Below are 12,766 nucleotides of genomic sequence, written 5' to 3'. Positions count from 1 at the left end.
ACACGGCCACGTATAGGAGCGTTGTGACCACCGCTCAAAAAAGAAAATCCTCCATCACAGGAGTACATCCCAAATCCAACCAGAAATGCCCATCCCTATTCATTAGAATCATCAGAAACCGAACATGTACAGTCCCAAGTTCATTCAGTCAAAGCAGGTCTCTGAAAACTTTGCTATTTTCGGCTAATGTTCCCCCCGGAAAAAATCAAGTGGTTAAAATGTAATTAAAAAATAAAAATAAAGTCTCTATCACACAAAGATTTGGCAGCCCCCCTGCAGTATCTCTGAGGACCCCCTAGGGGTCCCAGACCCCCTGTTGAAGACCCATGCTTTAAACTAACCATTAACCTAACCATTAACACTCCCTACAAAATGTAATGCTGCTATAATCAAATACTGTATTCAATTTGGACAACAGCCCACTGCATTTGGTGATTGTACAACAGCTGCATTAGCCTCCACTGGGGATCTATTAAATGATTAGAGAGAGAGAGAGATAGAGGGACTAATAGCGCCTTACCATTAACATCTTAATTGTGTTTCCTGTTTACAGTGGTGGAAAGTAACTAATTACATTTACTCCAGTAATGTACTCAAGTAAACTTTTGAAGTACATTTACTTCACTTGAATGTTTCCATTTTGTGATACTTAACATATCAGAATCAGATCTTTTTTTACTATTTGGCAGCTTTAGCGATTCGCTGGTTTAGATTATTAATAATTAATACAATTATTAATAACTAGAATGCACTCTGTCGAGTGTCCAACTTGCACCTCATGCCATATATGGCATACCTGTGCACCAGCAGAGCGTGCAAGTACTGTGATCGGTGCTAACCATTCCGTCCTTGTCCCTTTTATGCCCATATATGGAGATCCCCGATGTCACCAATATTAAGTCCATATTTTGGAATGCCAATATATATAGAGATATTGAGTCAGTCTCATGTGGTCTATGATATCATACATCTATCATGTCAGTCATCTCCATATTTGGAAAAAGTTAACATTTAAATTAAAGATGGAAACGCATTCATCATTTCACAGATTTTTACTATCTTGCATTTTTAACCCCCGAAAATGCTGTTGTCGTCTGAACGGAAGGCATATCTGACATTTCATTTTGCGTTTTTTCGTGGAAACAGCATAGTATAAACGGGGCCTCAGACAAGTACTATAGTCGGAGGAGGTTAACTTTGATCATGAGCATTGTCGCCAAACAAATCATCAAGGACGATGATACACGAAAGAAGAAATCATGGGCATTAGTGCGGACCAAGTAAGAAGATAAGGTTGAAAATGGATGACGTAACGTTGTCCTTTAAAAGACAACTTTGTTTTTTTACAACAAGAGTTCAAATTTTAGATAGTCATTAGAGAAAAGAAAAGATGAGTGTTAAAATTAAATGTTTTAATTTACTTCTTTCTATCGTTTTAGTGATTTTAACGATTTTGATTTGCATGCATGCAAGTGGCTAAATATGTCTTTTTAGACACAATAAGCCCATTCCCAAGATGCACCGCAATCTTTCATGGGCAGATGTGACTTATGGGGGCTGGTGTAAATAGTAACAAAGAAATTGCCGGCTTATTGTATCAAAAAATACATATTTAGCCAATTGTACGCATGCCCCCACCCACTGAAATCAAAATACTAAAATTGCTAAAACAATAGAAAGCAGTAAATTAAAACATTTGAATACTCATCTTTTCGTTTCTCTAATTACAATCTAAAATATGAACCCTTGTTGTAAAAAAAACAAAGTTGTCCTTTAAGTAAAACATTTGCTTGTAACAAAATACTGCGGCATTGCTACTTTTTAATTAAGTCAAAAATTGCAGTACTTCTCCCTCCACTAAGTGCTTGTTTCAGGCCCTGTTCAGGCAGCCTGTGGCCATGTATAGTGTTCATTACCACTGGCCAGAGATTAAATTACATCAGACGCATTAACAGGCATATCTCATACACTTAATCCCCATGACCCCGCATGGCATATTGACCCATTACCCACATACACACTGCAGCTATCCCAGGACAACAGCACAGACTGGCTGACCTGTCTCTGACCCTGCATTACAGTAATGCGTAGTTATCTCATCTGTCACGGTGGAAAAGTGCCGGAGCCTAACCAAGCGCATTTCCATTTTTCCACACTCGATACTCTACAGCAGGGGTCTTCAATGTTTTCAGGCCAAGGACACCTTAGCTGAGAGAGAGATCAAGCAGGGACCCCCACTACATATTGTATAAATGTGTGATGCAGATTTTCATCAATTTCATAGATAGATTCATAGACTTGTTTGACAGCACTGTCATCAGTGGATTCGTGTTTTTAGTTAACTTGATCTTTCATTCTGTAATTGGTCTGCTATTTTTCCCCTCTACACCAAACCTATTTGCCGAAAATAGCTGATCTACAAACTCTCAACGCCTCGCAGCTTATTTTAGGCTAAAGTTCTCCTCAGAATAGGGATGCGAGGGTTCAAGTTGTTCATTTAAAAGAATGATCCTATCACAAAGATTTGGCGGCCCCCCTGTAGTAACTCTGAGGACCCCCTAGGGGTCCCGGACCCCCTGTTGAAGACCCCTGCTCTACAGTCTGCAGTAGTTCTACTCCACTACAGCACATTGTACTTTTTACTACTTAGTACTAGTTACTTTACAGATTTAGATTAGCATATATTTAACCACCTAGGACCTATTTTATACTATAGGTATTCAAAATAATAAGCAGCATTTTTGAAATGTCTATATTATGCTGCACAAATGCATGGCACACGAATCAGTGTCACTGTGGGTGAGTGTATGCATCTTTCTGGGAGGTTGTGTGTGTGTGTGTGCGTGCGTGCGTGCGTGTGTGCGTGCACTGTGCGTGTGTGGCTGGTGTCCAACATACCATAGTCTGTGTTCTCTGGTTCCCAGCAGTTCGATGGCCAGAAGTAAGGAGTCTGTAAGAGACAGAGAGACATGGAGATTAAAGCGAATTGAGACGTATTTTATAGCCAATCTACAAGTTCACAAAGCATTGCATTGCGATGCAGTGTGAACTTGCAGATCTGCCATGTCCTTTATTTCTTTGAACATTTTTGGAAAGAGATTTAAAAATGTTTTTGTAGATTAATAACGTGCCCTAAATATAGTCCTGGTTGAAGGTGATTTCAAAGCCAGAGAGTTGGCTGGCTGGCTAGGCGGACAGACGGATGGAGACAGACAGCGCACTCATAATGAAGTTGAGGATAGAAATTAATAACAGCCACCAGCTAATAGGGTTAGAAGGGATGTTTGTTGCGTTTGCCATGTGTTCTGGCAGATAATCAATCTTTTTCTGTGAACCAGTTTGGCTAGTAAAAGTATGAAAAGTATGTGCTGATCTGTGACATTAGTACATTTCTCCAAGACATTGTTGAACTGTCAAACCTGCATACCTGGAACTATTGGTGCAACAGTTAATCCAACTAATCGATTAGTTGTATCGATAATCGATTTAAATAAAAAAATATTGAATTGGGGGTGGAACTTACATTTCTTTCAATTTAAAAAATGCGAATCTACAAGCTTAAAAGGCGTTGCGATGCATCACCTTGTAAACTGCTATTTTTGTGTCACACTAAAATAGGGTCTTTAAATGGTTGTACAGACTACTCGATTTAATCGATTACAAAAATATATTTTAGGCTGATTCATTGATATTTAAAACATAGCATATTTATTAACCCATTTAGAACGGGTACACATTTTGTGTATCATTATTTTATGCTTTAACTATTGAAAAATAGCAGATATACAAGCTCACAGCGCGGCACCGAGTGCCGCGCTGCGAGCTTGTAGATCTGCTATTTTTGAAAAATCGTGAAAATTAGAATTTTGACCTGATTCTATGTGTCTTTTTGAATCCTTCTAAGATTTTTTGAAAAACCTATGTTTCTGTGTCAGCAATCTGGCCAGCCATCGTCAAAGAAAAGGTCCTTTTCACTTAAATAGAGCTCATTTAGTCTGTTCTTGAGAGACCACTATGTCAGTGGTTCTCAAACCTTTTCATGTGAAGGACGCCTAAAATGATATTTATTTGGCCACGGACCCCCATCTCAAAATATTTAGTTCCAGGGACCACCCAGAAGCAAAATTTGAGTTACAATCGTTCACTTTGAAAATACATATATTCAAAGATTTGCACACATTTTCACGAATTCTTCAAAAATAGCAGATCTACAAGCTCGCAGCGCGGCACTCGGTGCCGCGCTGTGAGCTTGTATATCTAATAAAGAACTAATAAAGAACAGCCCTACCTGGAACCTGTAGAAGGTCCCGTCATCTTTCAGGGTTAAAACATGGTCTGAGATGGGAAAGAAATAGCCATGGGCTGCCATCAGCGTCCCTAGATGGAGAGCTTCAACTGCACAGGTGAGGTGAGGTGAGGTTATAGGAGGGGAGGGGAGGAGAGGAGAGGAGAGGAGATCGCAAGGAGAGGAGAGGAGAGGAGAGGAGAGGAGAGGAGAGGAGAGGAGAGGAGAGGTATGGCAGGATATGAGAAGGTTAGAGACGGGGAGGATAGGAGGACAAGAGCAGAGTAGCACAGAGTAAAAGTGAGAAGATTACCATAATTATGCACTCATTTTCCATCCTCTTCCAGGAACAAACACTGCATGCCAAAATGCTGTCACTGTTGATTAAGGCCAAGGACAATAAGGAAAAGCACCGGCAGGATGGCTAATGGGCAACTATGAATATTAACGTGTTGTCTCAGCCACCTCTGACGCCATGGCCTTTCACACCGTGACTCAGACAGTCACACCAACCGGGTTTGCCACCTGGACGTGATTTGTAAATGTAAATATTAGTGGACGAAAAGGTCACTAGAGAATTGGAGTGAGGACAGAGAGAAGGCAAGCAAGCAAGCAACCAGGTGAGGTGAAAGGATAATGTTTTATACACAAAGACTTTGGGAGGGGAAAATAGGGCTGTCACAATTATTACATAATCGTCTAATTGTGATTTTTTTTTAAATAATCGTGATTATTTTTCATAATCGTCATATTTTTCCATGTTGAAAAATGTTCATATATTTTTTTTAAAAGTAAAAAATAGTGGAAATAGCAGATCTACAAGCTCACAACGCGTCGCATCGCGCACGCTATTTCCACTATCAATGTTCTTTTTTACGTATGACAGTAGTATATCCAATGTCAGTAATTTCTTTGTATATTTAGGTTATGTGTCATATCTACCATGTGCAACTTAAAAGCCTAAAAGCCAAACAGAAATGTAATTGTCAACGACAAAAACACAATTAAATCGTTAATCGCAATTATTTGAGTGACAAATAATCGTCATGTAAAATGTCATAATCGTGACAGCCCTAGGGGGAATACTGTTTTTTCATTGTGATACCAATAAATAGAAACTTATATACTATGTTTGTTCCATTGATCCGAGTTGGAACACAATCGATTGACTGATCATTCAAATAACCATGGTCTGAAAATGCATTCAGCCCACCTATCTGTCCACTTAACTAGGCAGCCGCATGCTGTGTTACTGTTAAGTGCTCAGATGGGACCACTTAACACGGCATGGCTGCCTTGTTAAGTGGACAGATGGGTGGGCTGAGAACGCTTTCAAGATTTCCAAGTGGGTCCTGATCCACAAAAGGTTGGGAGCCACCGTCTTAGGCCAAACTTTCCACTGGCACACAAGTTATGTCAAAATGCATTTTGGCCGATTGCCATGAAACCTGCCAAGCCAATTCATGCTCCCTGGAGGATTAACTCTGACTTTTTGAGTGACCTCATTGCAGAATGGCAACTTTTTATACAAGCTATCTGATCTGGTGACCCCATCTGTGAAAGGAGCAGGACAGGCTCTAGGACTGCCTGCAGGGCTTTTAGACTGTGTCTTGTTATTATTTAAATATTTCATAGGAACACTCAGACAAGCACAGTATGTGTCCAAATGATGAGTCCTGGTGATGATGCCTTTTTGGCATCTGACGATGCATGACTGTGCATATTTATCAGGCACAAATACATGACAGTGCAGTGACAAAAACATGACAGTGCAGTGACAGGTGCGTCGTACTAAACACCCCAGTGTGGATTCTCATTATCTCTATGACAACAGGACAGCCGTGGATAATGAACGCCAACACACCGTCAGTCTCTCTCTCACACACAAACACACAGGGAGAGAGAGAGAGAGAGAGAGAGAGAGAGGGGCTAAAGAATGTGGCTCAAATCTGAAGAGCAAAAATCAGTTTCCATGTGTTTTTTCTTTTTTGCTGTTCAAACTGCATACAAGCAATGCGACTCCAGCCTGGATATTGTTGCACATCGGATTTGGGCTGACAGCGAGTCTGAAGGAATTTTGTAAAAACAAGACATGGATACACAGAAGAGACAGATAGACAGTAGTATAAAAGGAGAGAGATGAGAAAATGAGTCGAGCATCAACTGTGCATTTCTAACAGGTCATGTCAGACACGAAGAGAGAGAGAGAGAGAAAGATGGACTAGACACACTGCTGGAAAAACAAATAAGAGGTGGAAAGAGTGATGAGAAAGACAGAGACACTGATTCAGACACAAACAAGCGATGTAAATAAAGATGAGAGAGAGAGATGATGGAAAGAGTGATATGAGAGAGAGAGATGGGAGGTAGAAGACACTGGCAAAGAGAAACTAATAAGCAATGGAAAGAGGAAGAAAGAGAAAGAGAGAGAGAGAGAGAGAGAGAGAGGTGGTAGCTGGGGTGGTGGAGGGTTGAACAGTGATCTTGAAAGAAATCTGATAGAATGTGTTTATGTTGATTCATTAATATATACAGTATATATATTAATTCATGTGCGTTTATTCATTAACCAAAACAGTAATCGATAGAATAATCATAATAATAATGTTATAATATAATTTCTCCGTAAATAATCGGTAATTGCAGCACTAATATAATTTAAAAAAAATGAATAACACATGTTTAATATCAGCGATGTGTGTGTGTGCGTGCGTGTGCGTGTGTGTGTGTGTGTGTGTGTGTGTGTGTGTGTGTGTGTGGCTGGCACAAGAGGCTCAAACTCTGCTCAGCACTGATTTCCCATGAGTACTTGGGGCAGATAGCTGGAACAAAGGAACGTGAAAGTGAGTGAGAGAAAGAACTAGAGAGAGAGGGAGAGAAAGAGAGAGAGGGTTTCAACTGGCAGATTGGGGGATGGAGAGAGAAAGGCACGATACAAAAGAAGTGAAAGAGTGGAAAAAAAATAAAAACATCACATCTGACAAAGTTCTGCACATTGCTGCATTTTTTCAGACTAGAAGCTCGGCCGCCCGTCTAGTCGGCGCCATGGCATTTTTTGTTGACTCATGTGGCGTACGTGATCTCAGAGCCTTTTATGATGTGATGTCACAATGAGTCAGCGCTTGCGCCGATTTCCTCCGGAACAGCCTGATGTCAACAATCAGCCCGCATAAGGAGATTCCGAACGTTTCGCGCCGGTTAGGGAAAACCGCGCGTCGGGTCGGGTCGAGGCCCGGCACTGCACTCCGTGCCGCGGCGGGGAACGCGCGTGCCGAATCTGAAGCCGGTGGGACGAACGGTTCTCGAGATACGCGGATTACAGACAGACACGCAGACACGCACGCACGCAGAGACTTCTCGCATTTATAGATAGATGAATATCGGAGCGCATTTCGGAGCAAGTAAATAAAAATCAACCTCACGTTATGTAAATCATGTTTGCACACTGCTGCCGCCCGTTATTTCGTCCACATTATTATAATTTCATCTTTCAGATTTCCAAAACGTAACAAAAAAAGGCACCAAATGTGCAAGTGTAGCTACAGAGACAGATACAGAATGCCAGGAGGCTGTGGATTCCTTACAAGACCCAAGGCATGTGAACATATAAACAAAAACATTTAGCCTGATAACTGACAGTTAACTGACACTGCGCACAGTGCTGCTTTGTGCCGGGCTGTAGTTAGGGCACAATGAGTGCACGAATGTACGCCCTCTTTTTTGAACACTCTTTGTTCTGTTATTGTCTTGTTATCTCCGTATAATGTCAATGCCTAACTTGTAATTCTTCCCGTTTTGGCTCAGCCAGCGTCACTAAGTCTTAAAGCATTCCACCATCCCTTATTCCATCACATTGGTGATAATGATATTTTTTTGCTTGAGCATGAAGTTTCAGTCCATTATTTAAGGCCAGTAATCTATCTCTATCTCACAGTCCTCTCTCCTCCACTCCCATAGCTATAAAAAACATAGAGGCAGTACATAATGTATTGCCTTTATTGAGAGAGAGAAGGAAGGCAGGAAGGAAGGAGTATTGTATTTCCCATTTGTAGAACATTCTCGTACTGTCCCGCTTAACCTTCACTTTACCAGCAAAGACGATCTACTGTAGCTGATCTACTGTACAAGTCAAGCTCACAAGCTTTTAGTTTTTGACCATTTTCGAAAGCTTTCACCTATATGACGACATGCCCTGAATAGGAATGCCAGGTTGAACGTGTTTAACCAATTATTTCTCTATTCTTCAGCAAACATACTGTATAGTGACACATCTACAAGCACAACACGTCACATTGAACGTGTTGTGATTGTAGATCTGCTATTTTCTAGTGGTAGACAGAAACGGAGTAAATGTACTTCAGTACTGTACTTAAAGGGGCCCCACCATTCATTTCACATTTATAATTTTTTTTCTTGTTTTTTGGTCTTCCCAGTGTCTCTTCCAACCCTAAGCCTTGCCTTTCATTTCAGTGATTTTCTGAATGGGCTTGTCTGAACGGTACTCTCTTAGCAATCGGCCCCTTGCTTATGTCATATGGGGCTCATTTCCTATTGGACCCCCTCGAGAAGGAGGCAGTACTTTTTGGGAGGCTATATTCTATTGAGACTATATGAGGTGGAACCATGAGGTAAAGTGGTACTAAAATTGGAACGATACAGAGAAGATTACGACTGACTCTACATGGTTCTCATCGTGGTTCTCTAATATTCTCTGTATCGTTCTAATTTTAGCCCAAAGACAGCACCCCGTTGCCAACAAAGGGCATTTTGGTATTGCATCTGAAACGGCTTGGAATTAAAGACAGACAGAACATGAAATTTCAATATCCGAGTGGTTGTTTAGGCTAAAACCTGTATAAAACCGTATTATGGACCAATATTTATATAAAATATATATTTTGAATAGCATGGTGGGGCCCCTTTAAGTACAGATTCTGAGGATCTGTTCTTTACTAGAGTATTAATTTTTGTAATACTTATTAATCTTATTTGAGTACATTTCAAAGCCAAATATCTTACTTTTACTCAAGCACATTTTCTAGGAAGGGGGGGAAGAAGCAAAGCAAGCAGTGGTTAAATCCAGGCAGAGGTACACAATCTTCAAGTATAAATGAAAACATTGTCAAGGAAAAATCTAATTTGCAACAAAAGTCAGAGTGTAGGGGGGAAAGAGCTACGGACATAACTGTGAAGAGAGAGACGATGTCCTAACAAAAAGTCAGCAAAAACAAAACAGCCTGAGGTGAAGTCAAACACAGGGAAATATGAAGGGTAGTGGAGACAGAATGTCAGAATGCCTGCAAGCAGCGTCTGTGTGTGCCGTTACTGTACAGACAAGAGCGTGCGTTCATCTCCAGGTTAAAGTGAGGAAATGGAGACAGAGAACAGGAATAAACCTGAGGGACGTGGGAGATGGAAAGAGGCAATAAATAAGAGAGAGGGAGGGCGGGGCGGGCTACAACAGCTGACAGCACTGGAGCACGGAAGCAAGGGAGTGTGGATGTGACAAAGAGCAAAACTGAGAGGATAAGAGTGAAGGGGGAGAGATGCATACAGACAAGACAGGGGAGGAGAGAGAGAAAGAGAGAGAGAGATCTTTCATGGGACTAGTCCCAGTTGTAGCCTTTATTCTTTTGCCTGCGGGTAAAAAAACAACGTTCATCTGCTCCTTTCTTTCCTTCCCTGATCCTCCTCTAATTTCCCATTTTCCCCACTGATAATATGGAGCCGTCCTCTACGTGAACCCACACATGGAAACCTCCTATGCACACAGTGCATACTGTACATACTCTATGTATAAAGAATGCATGTGTACTGCATATCAACAGGCGCAGAAACCTCCATATTTTGTACTGGTAAACCAGTTTTTAAATACATCCTAAGCCAGGATTCTGTGTTCTGAATAATGATTATGATTATTCTGTACACAGATGTGTTGCTTTGATATGGATATAAATGTGATTATGTGACTCTTACCTGGATCTTCAATATTGAGATTTCTGAGCATCCACTGTACAATGTCTGACCCTGGGAAGAAAGAAAAAATATATATGTATCAACATTATATCAAAGGATGAGTGGCAATCATGACTGAGAATATACAGTACATAATGTGTACTTTGCTTTTTGACTGGTTATGGAAACACTCCATAACCTGAACCCTTCCAGAACATGTGACGTTCTGGGCCCGTGTTTTGTTTATGTTTCCATGATAACCGGAACCAACCGTGAAGTAGGAGGTAAAGCCAACAAAACGCCACTTATACGCCATTTATCTTGGGACAACAAACAATCCTTGTTTTAAAACTCTCCTTCTTTTCAAATATTGAGGATGCCAAAACTCCCCAGAGAAGGGTTGAAGCATAGCTTCTGAGAACCATATCTGAAAAAACAGATCGGTTGTCAAAACTGACAAACTCTGACACGGCTAGGGGCCACACACTCACACAAGCACGTACGCACGCACACAGGCACAACAGGAACCAAATAGCAGTTGCTAAGCAGAAACTTTACTTTACAAAACGGCAAACAAAGGCACACAGAGGGCAAAAACGAACAATTCAGGCACATTCAACACAAGTTCAGGTGAGTCACGCAGGTGGAAGCAGTCTCTCATCAAGGGCAACAGGGAGGAGGAAGGAGTTAGGAGGGAAAGAAGTGATGGCAGGGGCAGGGTCCAAGAGGGCGATAGCAAGAGGGTGCAAAAGACCCGTACTTCCCGTTTCTGCATGACGTAGGGGGGACACCTTTTTAGGAGGCGGAAGCAGGTTGGAGTCTATTCATTTACAATGAGAGAGCTAACGTGAACACAGATCAAAATAATAGTTCGGAAGCTATGCTCACTGAACTAAATATTGGACCCGATCATTACAAGCCACATAATATTAACAGAATTGTCATACTAAAGTGGCTTTTTTCATCGACACAACAAAGGAGAAAATCAACTTTGTTATTGCTCTTTAGCTGTCCCAGCAACACATTCTCGCGGGATCTATAGCACCAGTAAACGGGACGTGCGCGAGATTTGCAGTCAGAGCCGGCGCCCACTTAGGAGTCAATTGTAGGATTTGTGTACCATGTCGCACTCTAGTGGATCCAATGAGGATGAGCTATCTTCATTAATTAAATATCTTTGGCAGGGTCCACACAGGGGAAGGACAGGGCATCGATATGTACTGTACGTACACGGACAAACGTGTCCGTGGCAAGACTTGTCCTTGCTCATGGGAAATACTAGATTTTGTTTTAGTTTTTACAAACCTTAATTAACCTTAACAAAGTCTTTATTTTGATCATATACTGTAAGATCCTATAGAGGGTATGCGCGTGACATCATCATTGCACCAGGAAGTTATGCGGAAACGCCTATTGAGTGGCAATAAACGACTTTCTGGCCTTGGAAGCCCATACATCCAAAAAGTAAAGTCCTATCGGATTGCTTTAAACAATGTTAAACGTCGATAAACTCACTTTGCCACTCGATTTGCCATTCACTTTATGCATGCACATATCCTCTATTACGGAATGTCCAGTCTCCGGGTTTTCTTAAGAATATGTGCGACACTGATTTACAATGACACTATGGCATATTTAGGTGTCCACTAGTACTAGTGGTTCTCAAATGTTTTATTTGCAAGGACCCCCTTAACTCTGAGAGTGTACAAAGTTCCATTTGTAGATGTTGTACACTCTGTACACCCTGTTATGGTCATTCAGGGCTGTGTTTCTGGTAAAATGATTGTCCACTCATTTTGTATGTCCGTGGCTAAATTGATTTTTTTTTTTTACAAAAATGTCCACCACGAGCCAGCATGATGATGATCCCTGGGACTGGGGCACACACTGGACAGGGCCAAAGGCAGCGTCACATCAGGGCCACACTGGCGAGGGAACAGGGACACCCAGGACATGGACAGAGGCTGGGACCATGACAGCCATAGCATATGGAAACATAGCATATGGTCACTGTCGGGCAGAAACCCAAGTTTCAAATTTGTAATTTTTTTTGCAAAGTAAAGCCCTGCTTCATCATACAAGGCCGTCGCACAAAAGTAGTGAAAACAGCAGATCTACAAGCACACAACGCCACGCGGTGCGAGGCATTGTGTGCTTGTAGATCGCCTGTTTTCACAAGTTTAGTTCGTTTTTTTTAAATGATAAATACAAAACAAACGCTTTTGGACAATAAAGGTTTCCACCCAACAACGACGATATACAGAACCTGTGAAATCCAGAACGGCATGGTAGGCTACTCTACGTGTCACTTGGTACATGTAATATCTAAGGGTGCATTAGTTATTTGAACCAATTGATTTAATCAACTATGAAAAATAATTGATTTTAATACATTGCCTCTTTTGCCATCAACACATTTTTAAATAAGGAAAACCAGCAGATCTACATACAAGGGAAGGAAAGGAGGAAGAGAGATGGAAGGAGGGTTATAAAAAGAAACATAACGAGGGATGAAAGAAGCAAGCC

At 41.2% G+C, this 12,766-nt stretch overlaps 1 protein-coding gene across 1 annotated transcript in view; it reads right to left on the bottom strand.

The window, feature by feature from the left end:
- The window catches only part of LOC308303587 (regulator of G-protein signaling 7-like), a 97,412-nt gene that overhangs the window by 31,049 nt on the left and 53,597 nt on the right, over positions 1-12,766 (bottom strand). The window contains exons 3-5 of the mRNA XM_080747999.1: positions 10,262-10,312; positions 4,289-4,395; positions 2,899-2,950 (exon numbers count right to left, since the gene is read on the bottom strand). Coding sequence (XP_080604125.1) covers positions 2,899-2,950; positions 4,289-4,395; positions 10,262-10,312 — 210 coding nt within the window. The remainder of the gene's footprint in view (positions 1-2,898; positions 2,951-4,288; positions 4,396-10,261; positions 10,313-12,766) is intronic.

The sequence above is a fragment of the Nannobrachium achirus genome (genome assembly GCF_963921795.1).
Source record: "Nannobrachium achirus genome assembly, chromosome: 18".
NCBI classification, from domain to species: domain Eukaryota; kingdom Metazoa; phylum Chordata; class Actinopteri; order Myctophiformes; family Myctophidae; genus Nannobrachium; species Nannobrachium achirus.
This window is presented reverse-complemented; position numbering and strand designations above follow the sequence as displayed.